General features: G+C 43.7%; 1 protein-coding gene across 1 annotated transcript in view; it reads left to right on the top strand.

The window, feature by feature from the left end:
• Positions 1–347: 347 nt before the first annotated feature.
• DHRS3 (dehydrogenase/reductase 3) overlaps positions 348–21,230 on the top strand; it is a 40,990-nt gene continuing 20,107 nt past the window's right edge. Inside the window, exon 1 of the mRNA XM_032775376.2 lies at positions 348–1,353. Within this exon, the coding sequence (XP_032631267.1) occupies positions 1,159–1,353 (195 nt within the window). The 5' untranslated portion in view covers positions 348–1,158. The remainder of the gene's footprint in view (positions 1,354–21,230) is intronic.

The raw sequence follows: 21,230 nt of genomic DNA, 5'->3' as shown, positions 1-21,230 counted from the left end.
AATTTCTCTTGCTTCCCTTGGGCTAGATTAAGATCACTGCATGATATCTGAAATTTATTAACTTGGAGGAGGAGGTTAGCTGGCTCTCTCTGTTACAATGCTCTTCAATTACAGCCACAAGCCCAACGTGGCATGCAGCAAGTCTTGGCTTGCAGGCTTGCAACCCAGAGAGTGTCTGTTTCAGTGTGTGTGTGAGTTTATGTGCAGTGGCTCAGAGATAGCTCTGGGGGGGGGGGAGGGGAGAGCAAAGCCAGCCACTCAGAAACAGTAGTAAAATCTCCCCAACGCTTTAACTGTCAATCAGGCTCAATGGGGTATAAAACCTCCCCGGAGCTGCGGCTGTGATAGGCAGAGAGAGCAATGGGGAGAAATGAATAAGAACTAGAGCTGAAACAGTGCCCAGCCTAATTCCCTGCTTGTGATCACAGATACTCCAAGTGAAAGAAACAGGAGAAGGGGGGGAGAGAGTTAATCAGCTCTGCCTTTTGCACCAGGCTCAGAAGAGAAGTGCCTGTAGATATTTATATATATATATATATATATTTAAGAAACCGACAACCACCTTACACTGAATAGACCCTTTCTTAAAAAGAAAGTCCTGGCAAGCCTTAAGCAATTTCCTGAGTCTAAGAATAGAAATAGGCTGTCTGGAAGGCACTGCAGGCTGAAATTTGGAGACCTAGGTTGCTTCATTTTTTATTTTAATTTTTTTAAATAAAACCCTGCTATTTGGAAACTGGATTTTAATTTTGCACTTTTAAACTGTAGGGGTTGGTGGGGTTTATTTTTTCTCCCCCCCCATCCCCCTCTCTCTTTTTAACTTAAACAAACTCTCTGTCCTCCTCCAGTAGAAAAACATTTTACCTGCATGTGACAATCCCAAAGGGAGCTGAGCAGCGAAAGAGGGGAAGCAACTATCTACTGCACCATTTTACTCGTACCCCCCACGGTTTTTTTTTCTGGTGGGGGGGGAAGAAGGATCTTTCCCCTCCAAGGTTTTCTCTCCCCGGGGTTTTTGGAAGGGGGCTGAAGATTGTTCCCCCTATTGGTGGGGAAAGGAAGAGGGCGTGTTGCCCTTCATACTCTTGCTTTGGTTTTGTGAAGGGCTGGAACAGTTTTGGGGGTTTAGGGTCTTCCTGCCCCGCCTGGCTCAAGAGGATGGTTTGGAAATGGCTGGGCGCTTTGCTGCTTTTCCCCGTGCAGATGGTCTATTTGGTGGTAAAAGCTGCCGTGTGCATCCTGCTGCCGGCCAGGCTCCGGGACTTGTCCGGGGAGAACGTGCTGATCACCGGAGGGGGCAGAGGCATCGGTCGCCACCTGGCTAGGGAGTTTGCTAAGCGAGGAGCCAGAAAGGTGAGGACTGAGCTGGGGGGGAGATGAGTGTGGAGGGGGGGAGGCAGCCCCCCGCCCTCGGCCGCCACCTGCTGCTGATACCAGGTCTCCCTGCGGGGTGACTGGGAGAAACAGACCCTCCAACCCATCCACCCTGCCCCGGGTTGGTGTGGGGCTGATCCGGGAGGAGGGCGGCTGCTTTGCAAACCCCCCCCCCCCATCCCAGCCTTGCTACCTTGGCTTCTGTGTCCTCAGAGCCTGCCCCTAACCCCCGTGCATCCGCTCCTGCTGTAGAGGGGTCTGTCTGGACCCGGGTCCGGGTTTTGCACGGGGGAGGAACTGGAGTTGCATTTTCTGTTTACACCGTTGTCGTCTCCGCTGGGGCGCGGAGCGCACCGGGAAGGGGTGGGCACGGGGGAACCCGCTGCCTGAGAGTAGGGTGACCAGATGTCCTGGTTTTATAGGGACAGTCCTGCTATTTGGGGCTTTGTTTTAGATAGGCGCCTATTACCCCCCACACCCTTCCCGATTTTTCACACTTGCTGTCTGGTCACCCTACCTGAGGCAGGGAATCAATGCGCTGATCCTCTCCTCTTACAGCCGTTTAGACAGGATCCTGGTCCGATTCCTAAGCGCCTGGAAAGGGGGCAGAGCTCCGCTTTTGTGGGGAGGGGGAGAGGCAGCCCTAAGCAGCCAGGTTCAGTTCACCAAGGTGGCTTTCAACTGAAAGTCAGTCTTTAAACACTCTCCCTGTTGTGCTGTTTGCTCCCCAGAATCATTGGAGGTGGGACGAGTTATGGGGGGGAGGAAGAGGGTAAGACTCTAGGTTGTGATGTAGGGATGCTGGAACAGTTTCTGTAGTGAGGGGGCTGAGAGTCACTGAACCAAACTGTAAACCTTGTATATGATGGAATCCACTTCAAGCCAGGGGGTGTGGGAGCACCCCGAGTTCCAGCACCTATGCCGGGATGTGAGGCTGAATGCGTTTCTCCCCTTGAAAAGAGCTGGGGTTGAGTCACTGAGTTACCAGAGCAATCGCATGGGAATCTCAGTTTTTCACTGGCCCTGGTGAGTCCAAAGGTGAGACTCCGGAAAGCAAACACCACAACATGGCTTAGATAGATTTACACTTTAGCTGTTGTGAAGGGGCTGGTGGGAATCCCTCCCAGTCAGCTACTAGGAGATAATCACATAGTGCATGGAGATAGAGTAAATATCTATTCAAAGTAAATCCTGTCTGCAGCTTGCAGGGTGTATGTGTGCATTTGCCAAGATTCACCTAGACTTGTGTGTGGCATTGAGATTTACCTGCATCGAGCTGTGAGGGGTGTGTGGCTTGAAGTATGCCTTGCATACAGTTTTGAGTTTTGTACGTGTTTGAGTTTAAACCCTGCATTGAGATTTACAATTCCTTGGAGGCTGAACATACAAGTCACCGAACTTTGGACCTAGACAATCTGCTGACAGTGTACTTTCATCATCTATTAAAATACCATGATTCCTGACTTATTTGTTTGGTCAGACTGGTGGCTAAGCCTGGCTGCGCTATGGAAGTATCACCATTTCTGTAACTAGTTTCATTAGCTATTTAGTTGCAGCCCTGTTGGAGATGGAACAATGGTAATAAGCGCCAATAAATTAATTGACATGGGTGGAAGGAGATGGAGCTGTTTTCACTGAGGGTGTAGAGCTGGAAACAAAATAATTGTCATCTGTTTCACAATACTGTTCATTTGTATATTAAGTTATATAGAGAATCATGAAATGTCTCAGAGAGAGGGGTAAACCTAACTAGATGGTGGTAAAGTATTTGAGAGTTCAGTACTTTCTATGAAAATATGCCCATGTTTTCATTTATGTGGTGGTACATGGCCAGAGAGCTATGTTCTGGCTTTGCTCTCCATGTCTTTGCTATCATCTGTCTCAGGAACTGTCTTCACTAAGAACCTTTGATGAATGTCACTATTTCATAGAATATCAGGGTTAGAAGGGACCTCAGGAGGTCATCTAGTCCAGCCCTCTGATCAAAGCAGGACCAGTCCTCAGACAGATTTTTGCCCCAGATCCCTAAATGGCTCCCTCAAGGATTGAGCTTACAACCCTGGGTTTAGCAGGCCAGTGCTCAAACCACAGAACTATCCCTCCCCCTCATTAGCCCATTAAGTCTGATGGATTTGCACTGGGTATGATTTGGCCCCTTTATGTAAAAGATGGTGGTCTGTATATAAAGCAGGAATTCTCGGAGTGGAACTTGATTCATAAACCCAACTGTATTCCTCCCTGAGTGTTTAGGGAAAGTTTTCATAACTTCCACTGTCTGGCCCTGAGATTTAACTGATCTCCCTTTTACTTCAAAAGCTGACTTCCTCCATGTGATGCAGTGTCTTCATAAAGGATGCGACCCATCTCTTAATTTATCAGTCTCCTTAATTTTGCATTTTGATTGTAAACAACTGGAAAGAATTGCAAAAAAGTTTTTAAAAAAATAATTAAAATTGCATATTCTAGTATGTTGCCAAGAGACGCACAGGAGTTAAATATTCCATTGTCCTGCTGTTCCTCTCCCATTAGAGTTAATTACTTCAGATAATTGTGTACTCTGGAACTATCTGTTATAGTTGATTTTCCACTGTTGATCCTGCTTGTCTGATAGCAAGTTTTACAAACTCAGGCTCTCATCCCTGGTATGAAATTCTGAGGTCACAAACATTGCTGGGTGATGAGGAGAGGAAACTAACATTAAAAATCAGGTTCTAATTGTAGATGCACAGTATGCCTCGAAAGATCCACCACTGCGCCGCGCACACAGGCATAGTGGTGGAGTTTTGGAGGTAGGCGGCGATATACAACCATATATTTGAGATTAGAATCTTCCTACAGAGGGGTTAGTTGTTATGGCTAGCGTATGATGTAATACCTGATAATTAAATAGGGGTTGGCTTTCACCTGAGATCCTATCCCTCTTGCCATGGCCTGTTTTGGGTTTTTTTAAGCATATGCAAGATATAGCTAAACAGATTCTATGCAAGGCAGCAAGAGAATATCGCAAGTACTGTATCTTACTGAAAATCAGTTTTAAAATATCTCAGATTCTGAAGATTCTTCAACTGTAAAATATGATGTATTTTCAGTTAAGATTGCAAAGATGTCAGCAAATAAGGAGGATGTGTTTGTGTCTGTGTCTCAGTGAATGTCATGCTTGCAAAAAGAGCTGGATTGCAGCCCTGGAGACTGAAGTCCTCTGTTGACAGGACAGAAGCATCATGGACAGTGGCAGTGTGCAAGTTCCTTTACCCACACTGCCCTGCCAGTGTCCTTCAAATCTGATCTGGATGTACCGCCTCAAGGAGAGAGAATTTCCTTTTCTAGGGGTACTTTGTTTTCTATCTTCATTTATTCATTGACCTTTTTGTTGAAATTGCCAACAGCGGGACAAGTTAAGTGCCAGTTGCAGTGTTGGTTTTAGTTACGTGAATACTTGTTAACCTGGTTTTTGGGCTGAGACCACCAGCAACCAGTCAGACAGTAAGAGATTTCGGTTATTATAGACCCAGGATGAATTTGTGCCACCGATATACCATAGAGATGAAAGGCTCTGTATCCCATTACTTGTATCCTGAGTCCTTTCGACTTCTCTGGAGAAAAAGTTTTCAAGACCTACATTTGAATAAGTGGCTGGACAGATGTAAAGTGATTTAGGATTGAAAGACATTTAGGAGCAGAAGTGTACAAATCTAGTGTATATAAAGAGAGTTATTTACAGAAGAAACTGGAAATGTTCATGTCTTATCTCAGGTGAACAGCAACCCATTGCATTGGAACATACTCTTGTGAATTTCCTCCGGAAAGATTCAAATGCTCTGATTTAAAATAAACACTGAAGTGTCCAGTTTCAAAACTGCTGATTGTGAATGTCAATTCAATCATATTTGGGGTTTATATTACTACTGTTCAAGTCCTGAAAAAGGAGAGGAGGCATTTTTGTTTTCTTTACGTTTGGCTGATTATTGGTTGATCGAATTATTAGAACATCCCAAAGGCTTGTTTTGATGTTGTCTGTAACTGTTACAACTTTTTACTCCAGGTTTATGTTAATTTGAGCATTAGCTCGCAGTGGGGCTTGTGGTCTTATGCCATAATCTCACACATAGGTCGTGTAGTTTGTCATCATGGGCCTTTAGCCAAGAGGAATAGCATAGATCTGCATTATTTAAAAACAAAAAAAACCTTTATAATTGATTTCAGTGTTGGGTGTATGATGGTGTGTCTTTATGTGGCCGTACTATGAAAATACAGTTGCAACTGACCCGCACTCCTTTTCCTAACTCTGTTTTGTAAGAGACGTGTTATTGACTAACATTGGAAATTCTGGACCCTAGGCATCTAGAGTCCTGGCCAAGAAAGCAGATGGTGTGAAATCAGTGACTGTATAAGGGCCTGAATGACTGAGTCCTGATCTATACTGGGCGGGACGGGATCAACCTGGCCGTGAGGACAGCGGCGAGTCAACTACTGCCACTCCCCTGTCGACTCCGCTTCCGCTTCTCGTGAGCTGGAGTTCCGGAGTCGAAATGGAGTGCGTTTGGGGATCAATTTAGCTGCGTCTAGACAAGATCCCCAAACGCACTCCACGATCCCTGCTAGATAAATCGATCCCTGCTAGATCGATCTTTACCTGCCGATCCAGCGGGTAGTGAAGACCTGCCCTGAGTATGATTCATTCATTCATTGATGGTTACATTTGGAGGGTACTGCTTGGATCATCCAGTCTAACTCGCCGCATCTTGCAGGGTTTTCTGTTATACTAGTGTGGTCTAAAATCTGTCAAACTCTTTTTTTTTTTTAAATAATCCCCAGTGATGGAATCTTGGTTACCACATCAAGCCATCTGTTCCATTGTCGAATGATCCCTTTGAGACAGTTTCCTTGATGTCTCACTTCTCCGCTTCTAATTTTTATTTACTTTGTTGATAGTTTGTTTATTTAGACTGAGCCATGATTAAACAAAAGAATTGTTCTCACTGGACACATCCTTTAATGTTTGTCACTGCAGACTGTAATAAAGCCAACCAAAAAAACCAAAACCCTGTATAATTACTGCATAGAGATAACCCTTTTGCTCCAATCTGTGGACTGAATTATGGGTTCCAAACATATCAATCTGAATTTTGCAGTGCATCTTGGGCTATCCGCTACTGGAAGCTGGACAAAATTGATTTTCATTGGGCACTGCGTTGACATGCATGAAATTTGGGCTCAGAAATTATCCATGGGCATTTCCCCAAAGCATTCCTACAGGTGACCTTAACTATACCAATGTTCTCCTGCTGCGTGAATCCGTTTTTAGTAGTATTTGTAGTTTCTTTGGAAATCTTTGCAGGTCTGTTCTTGTCTGTACTAGGTATGCCCAGCTGGCAACAGTAGCTGATGTAGAATGGACAGGTGGTGGGTTTTAAGCTGTCAGTGTTGTTCTTGGTGCTAGAGACATCCCCAAACTATCAGATAGTAACTCAGGGTGGCCTTGAGCCTGTGTTAATGCAAGCCTGATGCCGCAAAGTGCTGCACACCTCCCCAAAGATGTTGAACGCCCTCAACTCCCATTAACTTAAGAATGGCCATACTGGGTCAGACCAAAGGTCCATCTAGCCCAGTATCCTGTCTTCCAACAATGGCCAATGCCAGGTGCCCCAGAGGGAATGAACAAAACAAGTAATCATCAAATGATCCATCCCATGTTGCCCATTCCCAGCTTCTGGCAAACAGAGGCTAGGGACACCATCCCTGCCCATCCTGGCTAATAGCCATTGATGGACCTATCCTCCATAAACTTAACTAGTTCTTTTTTTAATCTTTCAAAGACTGTTATGAACACTCTCCACTTTATAAGATAAGGCCTCATGTGTGCATTGGAATGTCTCTCCCTTGGCCTGTTACACCTTCTGGATGGCCACTTCGCTGCACTAGCAGAGACAAGATGATTAAAGGGAATCACTTGCTTGTGGTACGAAAATAAGGCAGGCAGACTGGACAGAGCCAGTGCTAAATGGCAAGAATCTCCTATTGCCAATAAAAACGACAAAGAGAGAATTCCCGTCAGGCTGAATATGTGTTGTTTTATGGCCATGACCTCACTCTGTCAGCACTTGAATCTAGACAGTTATGTCACTAAGTCTGCAAAAATACTATTAACCAGGATGACGACATGGTGGGTAGCCGTAAAATGCTGCCTTGATAATAACACAGTAATTATTTTGGGATGGTGAACAAAATTCCCTGCAAGTATTATTTGAGAAGTTTTGCTTTGAAAACTGAACATGGCTTTTGGGTTGGCTCATATTTCCTCCACCTAAAGGCTTGTTGAGGTTTTTTCCTCCCTCCAGCCAAAAACCAAACAAAATTCCATATGGCTTTATTCAAGCAAAATTTCCAGGGTCAAATCCTAAAGTCCTTCCTAATGTAGACAAACTCCCATTGGGTCAAATCCTGTTTGGTGATGAGTACACGCAACTCCCATCTAAATCAATGCTCCAAATCCTGAGCTCTTTACCTTGTTTCAGCTGAGATCTTACTCAGTCCTTATTCAAAGAAGGTTCCACAGAAGTCAGTGAGAATAAGGACGGAGGAAGGACTTGGGTATCGCCCCAAGTTCCAGACATTGAGTACTTCTCGTGATCCTTCCACAGTAATCGTGGATTGTATCTATGGGCCCGTGAATGTTTGACTTTGGCCTTTGTTCATCATGTTTAGATGTTATTTTCCCTTTTGTATCTTTGTGTGTAGATAGTTGCATACATTTTTGAGGTATTTTTGCCCAGTTCTATATATTAAAAGGTCAGCTGCATTATGGCAACAGATGGACTTACAAATGATACTGAGGCCTTGAAGTGCTGACATATTACAGAGTCTGAAATTCAAGGAAGGACTTATCCACTGCTCTGATGTGCCCTTTTTAGAGAGAGACACTCAATAATCCATTTCAGAATGCACTGCTGAAGACTCTGAATGCCCTGCTATTTTGTGTTTGAAAACTCTCTTCTGCGTAAAGCACCTGCCATCGGATACTTAACTTATAGGAATTTAAATCTGCCACATAAGCCCAAACAAGACACACCTCTAAGGCAGAAACATTCTTCAGAGGAAGATATTTCTAGCACCCACAAGATGACAAAGGAGTGAAATTTGTGATATGGTGGATTTTGACTTTCATCTCGAATGGGTATTATCCTGTATTGGCAGGGCTGACCTAGCATACCCAAAGTAAACTCATTTGATTGCCTTTTGTTTCAAATTAGATTTTAAGCTCTTCAGGGCAGGGTTCATGCCTACCTATGTGTTTGTAAAGCCAGTGCAATTTGATCCCGGTCATCATTGGGGACATTGAATACAATCACAATACAAATAACAAACCAGACTCTGACATGCAGTTTGATTATTAATGTACATGGCTTATAGTGTACGCTGACTTCAAAGCAATGAAAGTGCCAGACTTAACCTCCTCAAAACAGGTGAATTCAGTATAAGGATAAGAGAGAGTTTTCTATCCAAGGACCTTCAGAACAGAAGAGTTGATCTTACTTGCACCATAATTCACCACTGTATTTGTTTGTTTTAGGTCATGTGATCTGACACAATGAAATCATAAATCTTTTAAGAACACGATTTACAAAAGAAACTGACACACTCCCAATCTACTTTTTCAAGGGTCAGCTGTGGTAGGCAAAAAGTATTGTGCAAATAAGCATTCAGTTGGCTTTATGTACAATGTTTTGAACTCTCAGTATAAAACTAACACATTATAGTGTTTGGATTTTGGATCAACATGTATGAATATGTATGTGTGTATTGAAGCTCCTTGGTACTGTGTAGAGACACCAAAATGACATCTGGTCAGAGATTATCTACCCATAGGTCATCATCTGAGGTGTCCATGAGTGGTTTAGTTACCTAACAATACTGAAGCCAGACATACTGAAACTACGATTTGACCTGTCGCAAAGACGGAAGAAGATGTGCTTGTTTGGGGGGACTTTTTGCACAGAAGGAAGTTATTTAACATGGTGTAGATATCTGGGTACGTTGAGGACATTTGTCTCTGTTGTGCAAATATCACTTTGTATCTCATGAAATGCATGTTCTGTGAACGTTTAGAGCTTGCATACACTGTAATGGAGCCGTGATATACCCACCCTAGCTTTAATTTAGCTATTACGAATACCAATAGCAGTGAAGTCATGGATTCAGTGGGGGCTGTACAAGCCCCACCAGAGACGTAGTTGGGTGACTAGTCTGCGCTGAAGGCAGTGCTGCCCATGGCTTCACTGCTGTTAGCACTTGTGCGAGCTAAGTTAAAGCTTGTTCCAGTATGTCAGCACATTCTGAAGTCACACCTCCAGTTGCAGTGTAGACTTACATTTAGATACTACAGCACTGGAACTGGATGGTTTCAGGGTTTTTCTAAGGAGTTGTGTGTGATGGAATGCACCCCTCTATTCACACACTACACACTACTGTAATAATCTTTTGTACAAAATATGCCATGCAAGGTATCATTTAAAAACTAATAACTCACCGGTCAATAATATCATGATGAAAGGCATGTAGCAACATCATATCTAAAGTTATGAACATAAGCTGAAATCACAACTGAAGTGTGTGCAGGGAGTGGGTAAACCTGTTTCTCAAAGACAAAGGACAAGCTGATGCCTCTTGCCAGGTGTCATCAAAGCTGATGGGCAATCACCTATCAAGTGGCCATTCTTTGGCAAGGAAGTGGGGGGCAGAAACATGCAAACTATTGTATATTGATCCACTTAGGGACGTAATATATGTGGGCTGTCCAAGAGAAGGCTGGACAGTGCAGAACATATGTTTTTTGGGGGGAAATCCAGGACTGGGAATGTGTTGAGGTCACCCTGTAAGTCATAACCAAGGCTGCTGGAAGTCAGAGTGTGACTGGTGTTTGCGGACAGGCTGCTGGGGTCAGAGTTGCTGGACCAAGGCTGTTGCTATACACAGACATGCAGGGTGTGACCTACCTGCTGTTCGACTGTTTGTGAGGAGACCAGGTTAAGCACTACAGCAGCAAAGACATTGTGAGGCACCCCAGGTTGCACAGCAGGGGTGACGCAACCCCTCACTGGTGTGGATTATCCCCTGAAATGTCATAGGGGATTAAAGCCTTTAAACTTGTGAGTAGCTGTTAAATCCAGTCTAGGTTAATAGTGACCAGAAATCAGTTATTCGGTGGCCTATGTGAGATGAGTCGGTAGGTCTCAGTCTAATTCTTGGTGGACGTTTGGCCACATCATACAAAATGCCCCATCAATTTAGAACTGTTGCTGAGAGCCTAACCGGTGAGAACGAGGCATGATTGGGCCATTGTGTCTGATTTCCCTTGTCTGGGTCGATTGTCACAGTTAATGCACGTTCTCAGGGTGGTAGCGGGGAAGACTTCGTAGGCTGTACATATTCTATGGCTAAAGAGAGGACTTTGTTTCCCCCACCTGTTATTCGAGTGTCTTTCAGCAGCAAAAAATAAAGTCTCATTCAAAGCAGGCATGGCAGCCAAACTGGATTTGAAATGGTCATTGGGAACACTGAAAAACTGGCAATAATCTGTATTCCTATGGGTTAAAGGAGCCGAGTATCCAGCATTGGTTCTAGAGACGGATTTCTAGGAGTTGTCCAGACACACATGTTGTTTTACATTTCTTTTGTACCATTCTAAAGTGATGAATAAATACATTTATCTTCAGCCAACACGGCATTTAATAAATAGACAATTACATTTATTTTTTCTCTCTCTTTCCATCCCCCTTCTGTCCACTGTGCTTGCATTTTGCATACCTGTTCCCATGATGACTGTGCAACCCATCTGCAAGATGCAGGAGCTGAGGAGAGGGCTGGTGAAAACTTTCTGCATTTTGAATTTTCTATGAGCATTTTCATGAAAAATACGTTTTTTGACAGCAACAAAAATGAAAAACATCATCAAAAATGTTCAGGACTTTTCCATGAGCGCTTGTCGGGGATGCTCTGCTCTTTACAAGAGATACTGAGAGCACTGTAATATCGAATCCTCTTGTGGGTTGTGCATGGAGGTTTGAGTGATTATTTCCCCCCTATATCCCCTGTCAATTATTTCATCAAATGATTAGCCTTTCTTGCTGGCTTTGTTGACCTACAGCTTCTCAGAGTGAATCTATCCCTTTATTTAGACTCTGGAAAGGCGTCCTCTCTGTAAGGATGATGTAATCACAGCAATGTTATTTAAGTGCTTCCTGCTGGCAGCTAACTTTCCTGTCGATTCATGGATTTAAATATGGGCCAGAACCTTTGATCCAAATCCCAGGAATGGATGGCATTTCTTCTTCTGACCTGGACTGAGACCATGGCCAGCAGCTTGAATAAAATGCTGAAAGACACAATCTCTAGCTGGCAAGTACAGCCGGAAATGTCAAATAGCCGAACTTTGGGTATCTGAGAGGCAGCATTATGGCTGCTGCCTTTTTCAGTCTGTCCTTCGGGTCAGACTTGGCATTTGCAACCCAATGTCATGGTGTAAGGAGATAAATAGCAATGTCATGGTGGAGGAAATCGCATTGCAACAGGGTGCTGTCATGAAACTCTATCATATCATGGTGTCATAAAGTTGTCAAAGATTATCCCCCTGCAGCAGAGGTGTAGTGAGGGGAAATCATGTGTTTCAGAAATTTCAATGAGATGCAGATAAGCGCTGTAAAACTTGGATGTTCCTGTACAGTTTGAGAAGCTTGACCATGCTATCTGAGACCTTAGATAGGTTTTAGTGAAGATGAGGTTTCTCATCAAGGTCACAGCGAGGAAAAGAGACTGCATAGCCGCACTTTTTTCAAACAAGAGAGGAGCTGGGTTTGATTTCAGTGTTGGTCCTTTTTTTTTTTCTTAAACTGTTTCATCCATCGCTGTTTCACCTATGTGGTGCCATCCTCTATAAAGACTTGAAACCTTGCCTCAGTCTGTGTACATCACACTCACACCTTGAGTCTGGTGCAGGCTAGGAAAAAGTTGACTCAGATTGGCAGAACTGTTTCTGTCTGAAGCACTAAAATATATACATGGCTTTTACTGCACTATAAAATGAGTTGAACATGCTGTTGAGCTAGTGCCTAATTAGTCTGGCACAGCAATTTGCTTTAGGAGAGAAATGCATTCAGGGTTTCAGGTCAAAGGATTGCAACTGAAAAGTCCAGAAGGGATAAAGAGCTTAATATCCTTTTTGGTTGTTGTTTTTGTTCTTTTTCTATGTGGATTCTGGCAAGCAGAAGATACAAGGACTGTTTTGTGCTGAACCCAAATGGCCTTTGTAGTGCTGCAGGGAAGGAAGGGGGGATGGGGTGACTTGGAAACAGTAATTTAATTGTGGAAGGCAGGGTTGAGGAAAGAGCCTTTTGAAATTCTGAATAAAGCCAAGTGAAGTTTCTTGTGCTCGCCTTCATGGCCCTTGGCAATTGTGTTCCACCCTATCTCTTTGCTCTTGTCTCTTATCATAGAATCACAGAATATCAGGGTTGGAAGGGACCTCAGGAGGTATCTAGTCCAACCCCCTGCCCAAAGCAGGACCAATCCCCAACTAAATCACCCCAGCCAGGGCTTTGTCAAGCCTGACCTTAAAAGCCTCTAAGGAAGGAGATTCCACCACCTCCCTAGGTAACCCATTCCAGTGCTTCACCACCCTCCTAGTGAAAAAGTTTTTCGTAATATCCAACCTAAACCTCCCCCACTGCAACTTGAGACCATTACTCCTTCTTCTGTCATCTGCCGCCACTGAGAACAGTCTAGATCCATCCTCTTTGGAACCCTCTTTCAGGTAGTTGAAAGCAGCTATCAAATCGCCCCTCTTTCTTCTCTTCTGCAGACTAAATAATCCCAGTTCCCTCAGCCTCTCCTCAGAAGTCATGTGTTCCAGCCCCCTAATCATTTTTGTTGCCCTCTACTGGACTCTTTCCAATTTTTCCACATCCTTCTTGTAGTGTGGGGCCCAAAACTGGACACAGTTCTCCAGATGAAGCCTCACCAATGTCGAATAGAGGGGAATGATCACGTCCCTGGATCTGCTGGCAATGCTGCTACTTATACAAAGTATAATCATGTCACCCTCCTGGACTTGCAGTGTTGCTGCCTCTGACCACCCCTTTATCTTCTTCTTCCACAGTCACTGTTGTATTTTCTTCTACATACCCCTCACACATGGAACTACCTCCCTGAATTAATCCATAAAGCCTCTGCTGTCTCCTTAAAATCCCTCTTTGGGACGTGCATCTGCTATGATACCTTCAAAAAATATCAGCCAGTTCACAACAGCTAAGTCAGGTAAACAAATAAACTGAACCAAACAACCTGTGAAATGATTGAGAACCAACAAGTTGTGCACGTGGCTGGCCTGTGATATATCACAAACATATTACTGTTCCCGGCGTCGGTGCTGAAACTAGGGGTGCTCGTGGTGGGGCTACAGCACCACCTGGCTTGAAGCAGTTTCTGTCATATACAGTGTTTATAGTTTGATTCAATGGCTCTCAGCAGGACCCCCACGATACAAATTGTTCCAGCAGCCCTGGTTCCCCACCTTCTCCATCCCTTCTTCCCTCACATTAATTGCTGCACTCACTTGTGACTTGTCCAAAACTAGCTTGTCAGTACATCAGGGTCCGGCAATGGGGTCAACATTTTAAATAACTGGAGCCTAAAGTTAGGCTCTTGAATTGATATTTAGGGACGTAAATAAGCGGCCTGGATTTTCAAAATGGCCGTGCACCCCTCAGCTCCTCTTGATCTTTCTTCCTATATGTTTGTACAGCACCTAGCACAGTGGGACTCCAATCCTGAGCAGAGCATTTGGGGGACTCCGCGACACAACTAATAATAATGAACAGTAGTAACTATAGGCTTTAGTAAAGTCTCCGGGTAGACTCCGAACACAGTTCCTCAGAGGGTACCTGAGAAGAGAGCATAGTCAAAGACAGCACACCAGGATTCAAAGGCAATTTGACATGTTTGTGACTAGAGAATTTAGCTTTTTACAGTATCCCTGTGAGGCAGGATACTGTAGGCTGAAGAAACTGAGGCACAATGTCTGATGAAAGCCACAGAAGGACTCATTTCCATTGCAGTGATGAAAGGAAGAAGAACAAGAAATAGACAAGTGTTTATGCCTAGCGTGTGCTCTCTCCGAATTTTGACACTCGAATGAAAAGTCTGCATCTTCTTCAGTCAGCCCTTTGAAACTGGATGTTGCTTCCCTTCAGAAGGTTGATCCCGTTTTAGTTTTCTACAATCTAGTGACTAGTATCAAGTCGTCTTTATTGTAAATCTTTCACTTGGATTTCTAGACTGAATTAAACGTACAAGTCTAGTCATTTTGGCTTTAGGTTTGGAGCAAGTGTTTAGGCCGAGGATGCCAAACTGATAGGGGGTAAGTCCTGAAAGCCAAAGAACAGCGACCGCTTCAGACCTGACCCCCTGGGAGAACAAATGTGGATTTGTACTCACAGGGCTTTATACCTTAGTGCTTGGCTGGAATATAAAGCAGAAGTTATTGGAGAGATGTTCTTAGTCTGGCTCGACTTCTCCTCTTCAAAGCATCGTGTCAACACGTTGAAGATTCGGACAAGTCAGCCCCAGGCAGTGCCAGATCCATCGGCTGATAACGCTGACGCCAGCAGAGAAGGGTCAAATCCATGTGATTTGACCTTTGTCCCAACAGGGATTAAATTGATTCTAATTAATAGTCTTGAGAAGAGATGGTTACCTTAGCAGAATTTGTAATGAATTTAAATTGCACCTTCTCATAGGTTAGCGATGAATTGCACCTAATTAACTAAGGGTCCTGCAGGCAGCCGCCCTAACTTTGCTATCTTCTTAATTACAGCTTATTGACTGTATTGCAACCCTGTGCTAACCTGAGCGAGTCGTGCTTTTTAACTTGGCCTGAGCAAATGCCTAAGAACTGCACTTGTGGTGAGAAAAAGACATTTGAAAACCTAAATGCTGTCAGTTACACACACGAAGCGCTGCTAAGTCAGCTGAGTGGCACCCCTATAGCTAAAAGCAGAATTTGGTTCACGCTCTGTCACCTGTGGCGTTGTACATTTAAGGAGGGGTTATGTGTGGAGGGGGTGTTAATATTGCATTGTGCTTTGCAGGGGTATAAACTTACTGCTCGGAAATGGATTTGGACTGTGACAGCCCTGTCAGTGGAAGGCCCCTTTTTAGCAAAGCAGGTACAGCATAGGCAGGGCTTGTGGCAAGCTTAATGCCACACTATTTCTGTTTCAGCCTTGACGTGGATGAGACCACCTGTGTAGGGATGTGAAGGAGGTAGCTCAGGCTCTATGACCCATTCAGTCCATGATAGCTCCCTGGCCAACTTGGGGGACCAATTAGCACCATTGTGTCAGTAGCTAATTTAGTTATATGCACATTTTCCCTAATTAGATACTGGACTGAAACCATTAACTTATTTTACACAGTCCACTGAATACCAGCGTCAGATGGTAACAACTTTCAAATCCTAGCAAAATTGCATTCAGAGCTTATTGGGGTATCCTTTCTCAGCATTAAAACACGTTGCCAACCCCTGCTGTTCAGAAAACATGCATCAGTCCTCAAAACATCACAAGATTTAAAATAAATTAATACAATTGGGCTCTTTTTATTAACCTTGTGGTTTCCGAACCCTTGGGGTACATTTGGGTCACATGTCATTGTTTTCTTCGCAGTCATGAGGGCTAGAAACGTACTTTTAAATGAAAGACAAGATTCTCAGGTAATCATTTGACTTCAGGAGCTGGAGCTTTAAAAAGGACACCAATCATAGAAGGGCAGGGCAGGGCAGGGAGGGACCTGGAAAAGTCATAACGTCCAGCCCCCTGCACTTGGCCAGGACCAAACAAACCTAGACCATCTCTGAGAGGTGTTTGTCCAACATGTTCTTAAAGATCTTCAATGATGAGGATTCCACAATCTTCCTTGGAAGCCTGTTTCAGTGCTTAACTATCCTACAGTAAGTCGACCTAAGCTATGTTGACTCCAGCTACGTTATTCTCGTAGCTGGAATAGTGTAACTTAGATCAACTTACCCCCATTAATGAAGACAAGCCCTTAGACTTCCTGATTTTTGTCTCTATATGCTTGTACTAGTCTTTTGTGCTCTTCCTTAGCAATTTGTCTGTATTTCCACTTTTTGTAGATTTTATTTTCTTCTTAGTTTTCAGGTCCTTAAACAGCTCCTGATGGAGCCATACTGGCCTCTTATCTATTCATCCTATCTTTCCTTCTAATCAGGATAATTTGCAGTTGTGCCTTTAATATTGACTCCCGGAGAAACTGTCAGCTCTCCTGAACTCCTTTTTCCCCTAGATTTTTCTTCCAATGAGACCTTACCTACCAGTTCTCCGAGTCTGCTAATGTCTGCTTTTTTGAAACATTACCCCACAAGATTAAAATCATGAGATTTGGCAACATTGGTCATGACAAGGGTGCACTGTTCACGTTTCCCTCCTCTTATAGGGAATGGGCAGTTCTGTCACTAAAGATCAATAACAAAAAACAGACCATTAGACCTTTCCAGCTTGAAGATTAAATTATTGTTTTTCTTGGATCTGTGATTTTTAACCTCCTTGCTAATAGTAAACAGAGACACCAACCCCTGTGATTAGAATATTCACTGAGTGAGATTTGGCTCTCTTAAACTTGGGGGCTGGGGGGGGACCGGGAAATGCTGAGATCCAGTTTTAACAACTTGGAACTGTACTGAATACGAACTCACTAACTTCCCTGCTCCCTGCAAAAAATCATTTAACGGAGGGAACAAAACTCCAGGTTGTTGCCTGAAGTGAAGAATTCGTGCTTCCAAATGAAATGTTGAAAGGAGTCCTCTCCACAGCAAGGCAAAGAAACATTCAATATTTCACTGCAGCTCACTTGCTATAAATATTTCCTTCCCTAGGCCACAGGAGTACAAGACTAGCTCCTGCCACACTGGAGCAAGAGCATTTCCAAGAACCTTGTGAAACTGGGTCTCCCAGCATCTCTGAATCAAGTTGCTCAATTTTAGGTTGCAGAATGTGATGTCTGTGCAAAATTGCACAACCCTCTTTTCTTGCCCTTTTATTTTAATCCAAACACATCAGTGATTATCCTGTGTTTGCTTGAATGTGTGGTTTATGGGGAGAGGAAGTTTGCCTCCTTAGAAGCAAAGAGGCTGGCTATCAAAGTGGCTCTGCAGGGTTTATATGTAACAGTTGCAGATTGGTGTTTGACACCTTTGGCTCTGTGTGCGTGTTGGGGGGGGGGGGGGGGAGTTGGCACCTTGCATCTCATTTACAGCCCACGGTTCATCAGCAGGTCAGCCAGCTCTTAGTGACATCATTACACTTGTTTACCACTCACACAGAGGAAGTGCTGTACTGATGATGGGCTTTGTTTTGTTTTTGTTCAACCCCAGCAATTTTTTGCAGAACCAGAAGCATAGTAAGGAAGTGTCTTAACACTGAAGGGATTTAAGTCTCTGTTCCTGATTAGGAGTTCAAAGGAAAAACAAGAGTCAGAAAACTCCTAGCATTCGGAATGTAATATTTCAAGAGCAGTACTTCATATTGCCGTTAAAACCCCAGGTGTCAGAGCCACATGCCAGCTATGCAGTGTAAATCTAGAGTAACATCACTGAAGACAACCAATTTACTCTGGATTTATTCTGGTGTAACAGAGACTTTCCAGTGGTTAAGGTCAGAGTAGATGCAGTTAACAAAGTTTAAAATAAGAGTTTGTGTTCTTAATTCACGGATTTAGGCCAGTTGAGACTGCTAAATCCATATTTAGGCTCCTAATGGTCTGACTGTCAAAGGTGAGGAGTGTCCAGAATTTCCTACTGAAGTCAATGGGAACAGCTGTTGCTCAGTCCTATTGAAAATCTAATTTTTAAACACCAAGTTCAGTGAGTGAATTGATTGTGTCTGATGTTAATAAGTAAGAGCCAGCCTTTCAAACAGCAATTTAGTACATGCCCATCTCATGCGTGCGTCCACCCTCATTCATAGACAGATATCACCTCTGAAAATCTTTCTGCAAATGCCTCAACTGCTTAAACTGGTGAAGAGAAATTAATTGTTCTGATCTTGTTTCACTCCAGTGTAAATCTGAAGTCACGCCAACTTCATTCGCTCTTAATTTAAATGGATGTAGTGAAGAGACAAATCTGGCCATGTCTATGGATGTGGTCTCCTCCAAGGGATGCAGACAATTAGCTTTAGGTCCAACTTTTTTTTTCTTAGTCACTTTAGGCTGTGTGGCTTTCCACACTTCTGCAATAAGTAACCACCCCCACATACTTTTAAAGTGGATCCTGACAGCCATCATGGCCAGTGGGAGATCCTGGCAGCGTGGCTTCTACAGAGCTGCTCTCTGACAGGGTGTTGTGGGGGATAACCATACCAGGGGCACAGTCTCCAGAACCAGTGCTGAGCCTGGGGCCTCCGCACAGATGACCGACCTCCTACTGCTCCCTTGAGATCTGGATTCTGCGTTTATCATGAAGGATCTGCAGCATTTTTGAATGCACTTCCACTGCCTGTTCAGCAGGGGGAGGGCAAATCACCCCTGCCCCTCCCAACAAACAGATCACAACTGAACTCCACTTAACCCGCTCCTATGTGCTTTGCTATGGCAGAGAGCAGTCCAGCCCCATGTAATACTCTGGTTCTATCCTTTTCACCTGTTGTGTTAATTGCAATGGAATAAGTGAGCCCAGAGAATCAAAGGCATCAACATGATTCTGTACAAAACTAAACAGTTAAACATGGTTTGGGGTTTCAGGTACCGAGAGATCAGCCTGCTTAGTCCCAAGGCCACAACGACCATTAAGAATCTTTATAAACTTTTGTTAAAGCTACAGAAAAAGAGTTAAAGCATTTAAAATGTATTAAAGCAGGTTTTTATTTTAACAATATCCCTTATTCCCTTCCACTTTAACTGTCGAGAGGTTTTTGCTAGGAAACCTGCCTGTTCAACAATCTTTACAATGACAATAACTCCGTTTGGGGAAAAAGAGAATTTAGTTGTGTGGTCTGGAGCTGTTGCTAAAGTTTGATTCTGCTTCCTTGAAGACCGAACAAAACAAACTCATAAAAGGGGAGAGAAAAGAACATCAATGCTGGGAAATGCAGCTTTTGTCTTGGGTGTTGACTATTACTGCAGCCTCACTGCTGGGGAAACAAGGGCAAAGCACCTGGTCTTATGTGACTTGCAAATCGTGTACCAGTGGCCGGACATTGCTGTTAGCTGCCTCACTGCTGGTGGGTTCACAGCAACATTGCAAAAGAGGCCATCTTGGATAGTTAAGCCAGACTCTTATTAAACTAAAGGGAATAGGAAAGAGAATGGACAAGGTGGGTTAGGGAGGGAGTGCGAGCTGGAACCCCAGTGTCACATTCCAGGTGCTATCTAGGATTTAGCCAAAGGTGATGGAAGTGGTGATGTCATCCGTTCCCTCTCTCTGGCCTAGTCTGGTCAAGACATTTCTCAAGATCAGAGTTATGGGGGCCTAGCAGTGTCATGATGAATCCTGAGGTCCCAATAGATGGTGTTGTGGCAGCCATGATAGTAAAACTCACCCCTTCTAGTCCACTCGTACCCCTGTGGTTTGATCCCTTCCATTTTTGGGGGGGACATTAAGGACCCCAAAAAAGTGTGATGGGCAAAATAGGGCATCGCTCATTAGTTTGTCCAGCAATTAGGCCTACTTTCCAACACGTCCATTTTGGGCCATTAATTTCCACTTGCAATCTCTTGTTCTTTGCCAGTGATGATTTCATCAGGATCCTTGGATGCTATTAGTAGACCATTTTGTTTGAACTAATCCAGTCTTTCTATCACCATTTATTGCTGTAGATGATATAACATTATGAATTTACACCAACTGTTCAATAATTGATCTCACAGTTGCGATAGGCCTGCTGGATCACAGTTATTACAACGCACCCCACTCAAGTCAATGGACTAAATTCTGGTCCCAGCTACACTCCTGTGAAAGCAGAGCATCTCCCATTATATCTGGAGTGACACCAGTGCAAATGTAGAGTAAGTGAGAGTTTGGCCCCATGTGGTTGCATAAGGAGTAAATCAGGGCATAATTTGGCCCTACGCTTTAATTCCTCCCCCCCACCCCAGCCTACTTTAAAATTACTCAGTGTTCCCTCAATAGCCTGATGGGTAAATAGTCTCTTTGAGAAAGGACTCTCTTCCTGTGCCTATGGACAGTGCCTACACATTGTGGACCCTAGTGGAATGCAAGTAAACAATAACGAATAACTCATCGCAGTGTTAGAAATTTGTTCCTCCTAAATTTTTCTCTGTTTGTTTTGTTTCAGGCCATTGCTCCTAGTTATACTTTCCTCTCCTTTGAGACCTGAATTCTTCTCCTTTTTTTCCCTTGTCATTCCCTCTCATGTATTTAAAGATGGTTATCATATCTCGCCTTGTCTTTCCCCTGAGCTGTATAAATTCCTTTCAGGTCTTCTCATAGGTCAGAGCCTCTAATCTGTTTATCATTTTGTCACCCTTCTTTGGAGTCTTCCATTGTGATAGTGCAATAAAATGTAAAATCCCCTGGATTGCAATGAAGCCAGAAGGCTGCGTCTTGGCAGTACCTGGCAACAATGCTGTGCAAATCCCAGCTCCAGTTCACAGAACAGCATTCATAGATCGGCTGTCAAAGTTTAGACACATCCTAGTATCTGAGGATTAATTCATCTGCCTTTTTTACTGTATCGCCTGGTTGGCGTACAGTTCTTCTTATAAAACTCTTCCCTGATTTCTCCAGATTGTCCACAAAAATATAATAAATAGAACACTGACAAAAT

Source organism: Chelonoidis abingdonii, chromosome 23 (assembly GCF_003597395.2).
Source record: "Chelonoidis abingdonii isolate Lonesome George chromosome 23, CheloAbing_2.0, whole genome shotgun sequence".
NCBI lineage: Eukaryota > Metazoa > Chordata > Testudines > Testudinidae > Chelonoidis > Chelonoidis abingdonii.
Note: the sequence above shows the minus strand (reverse complement) of the source record. Positions and strands in the feature narration are given on the sequence as shown.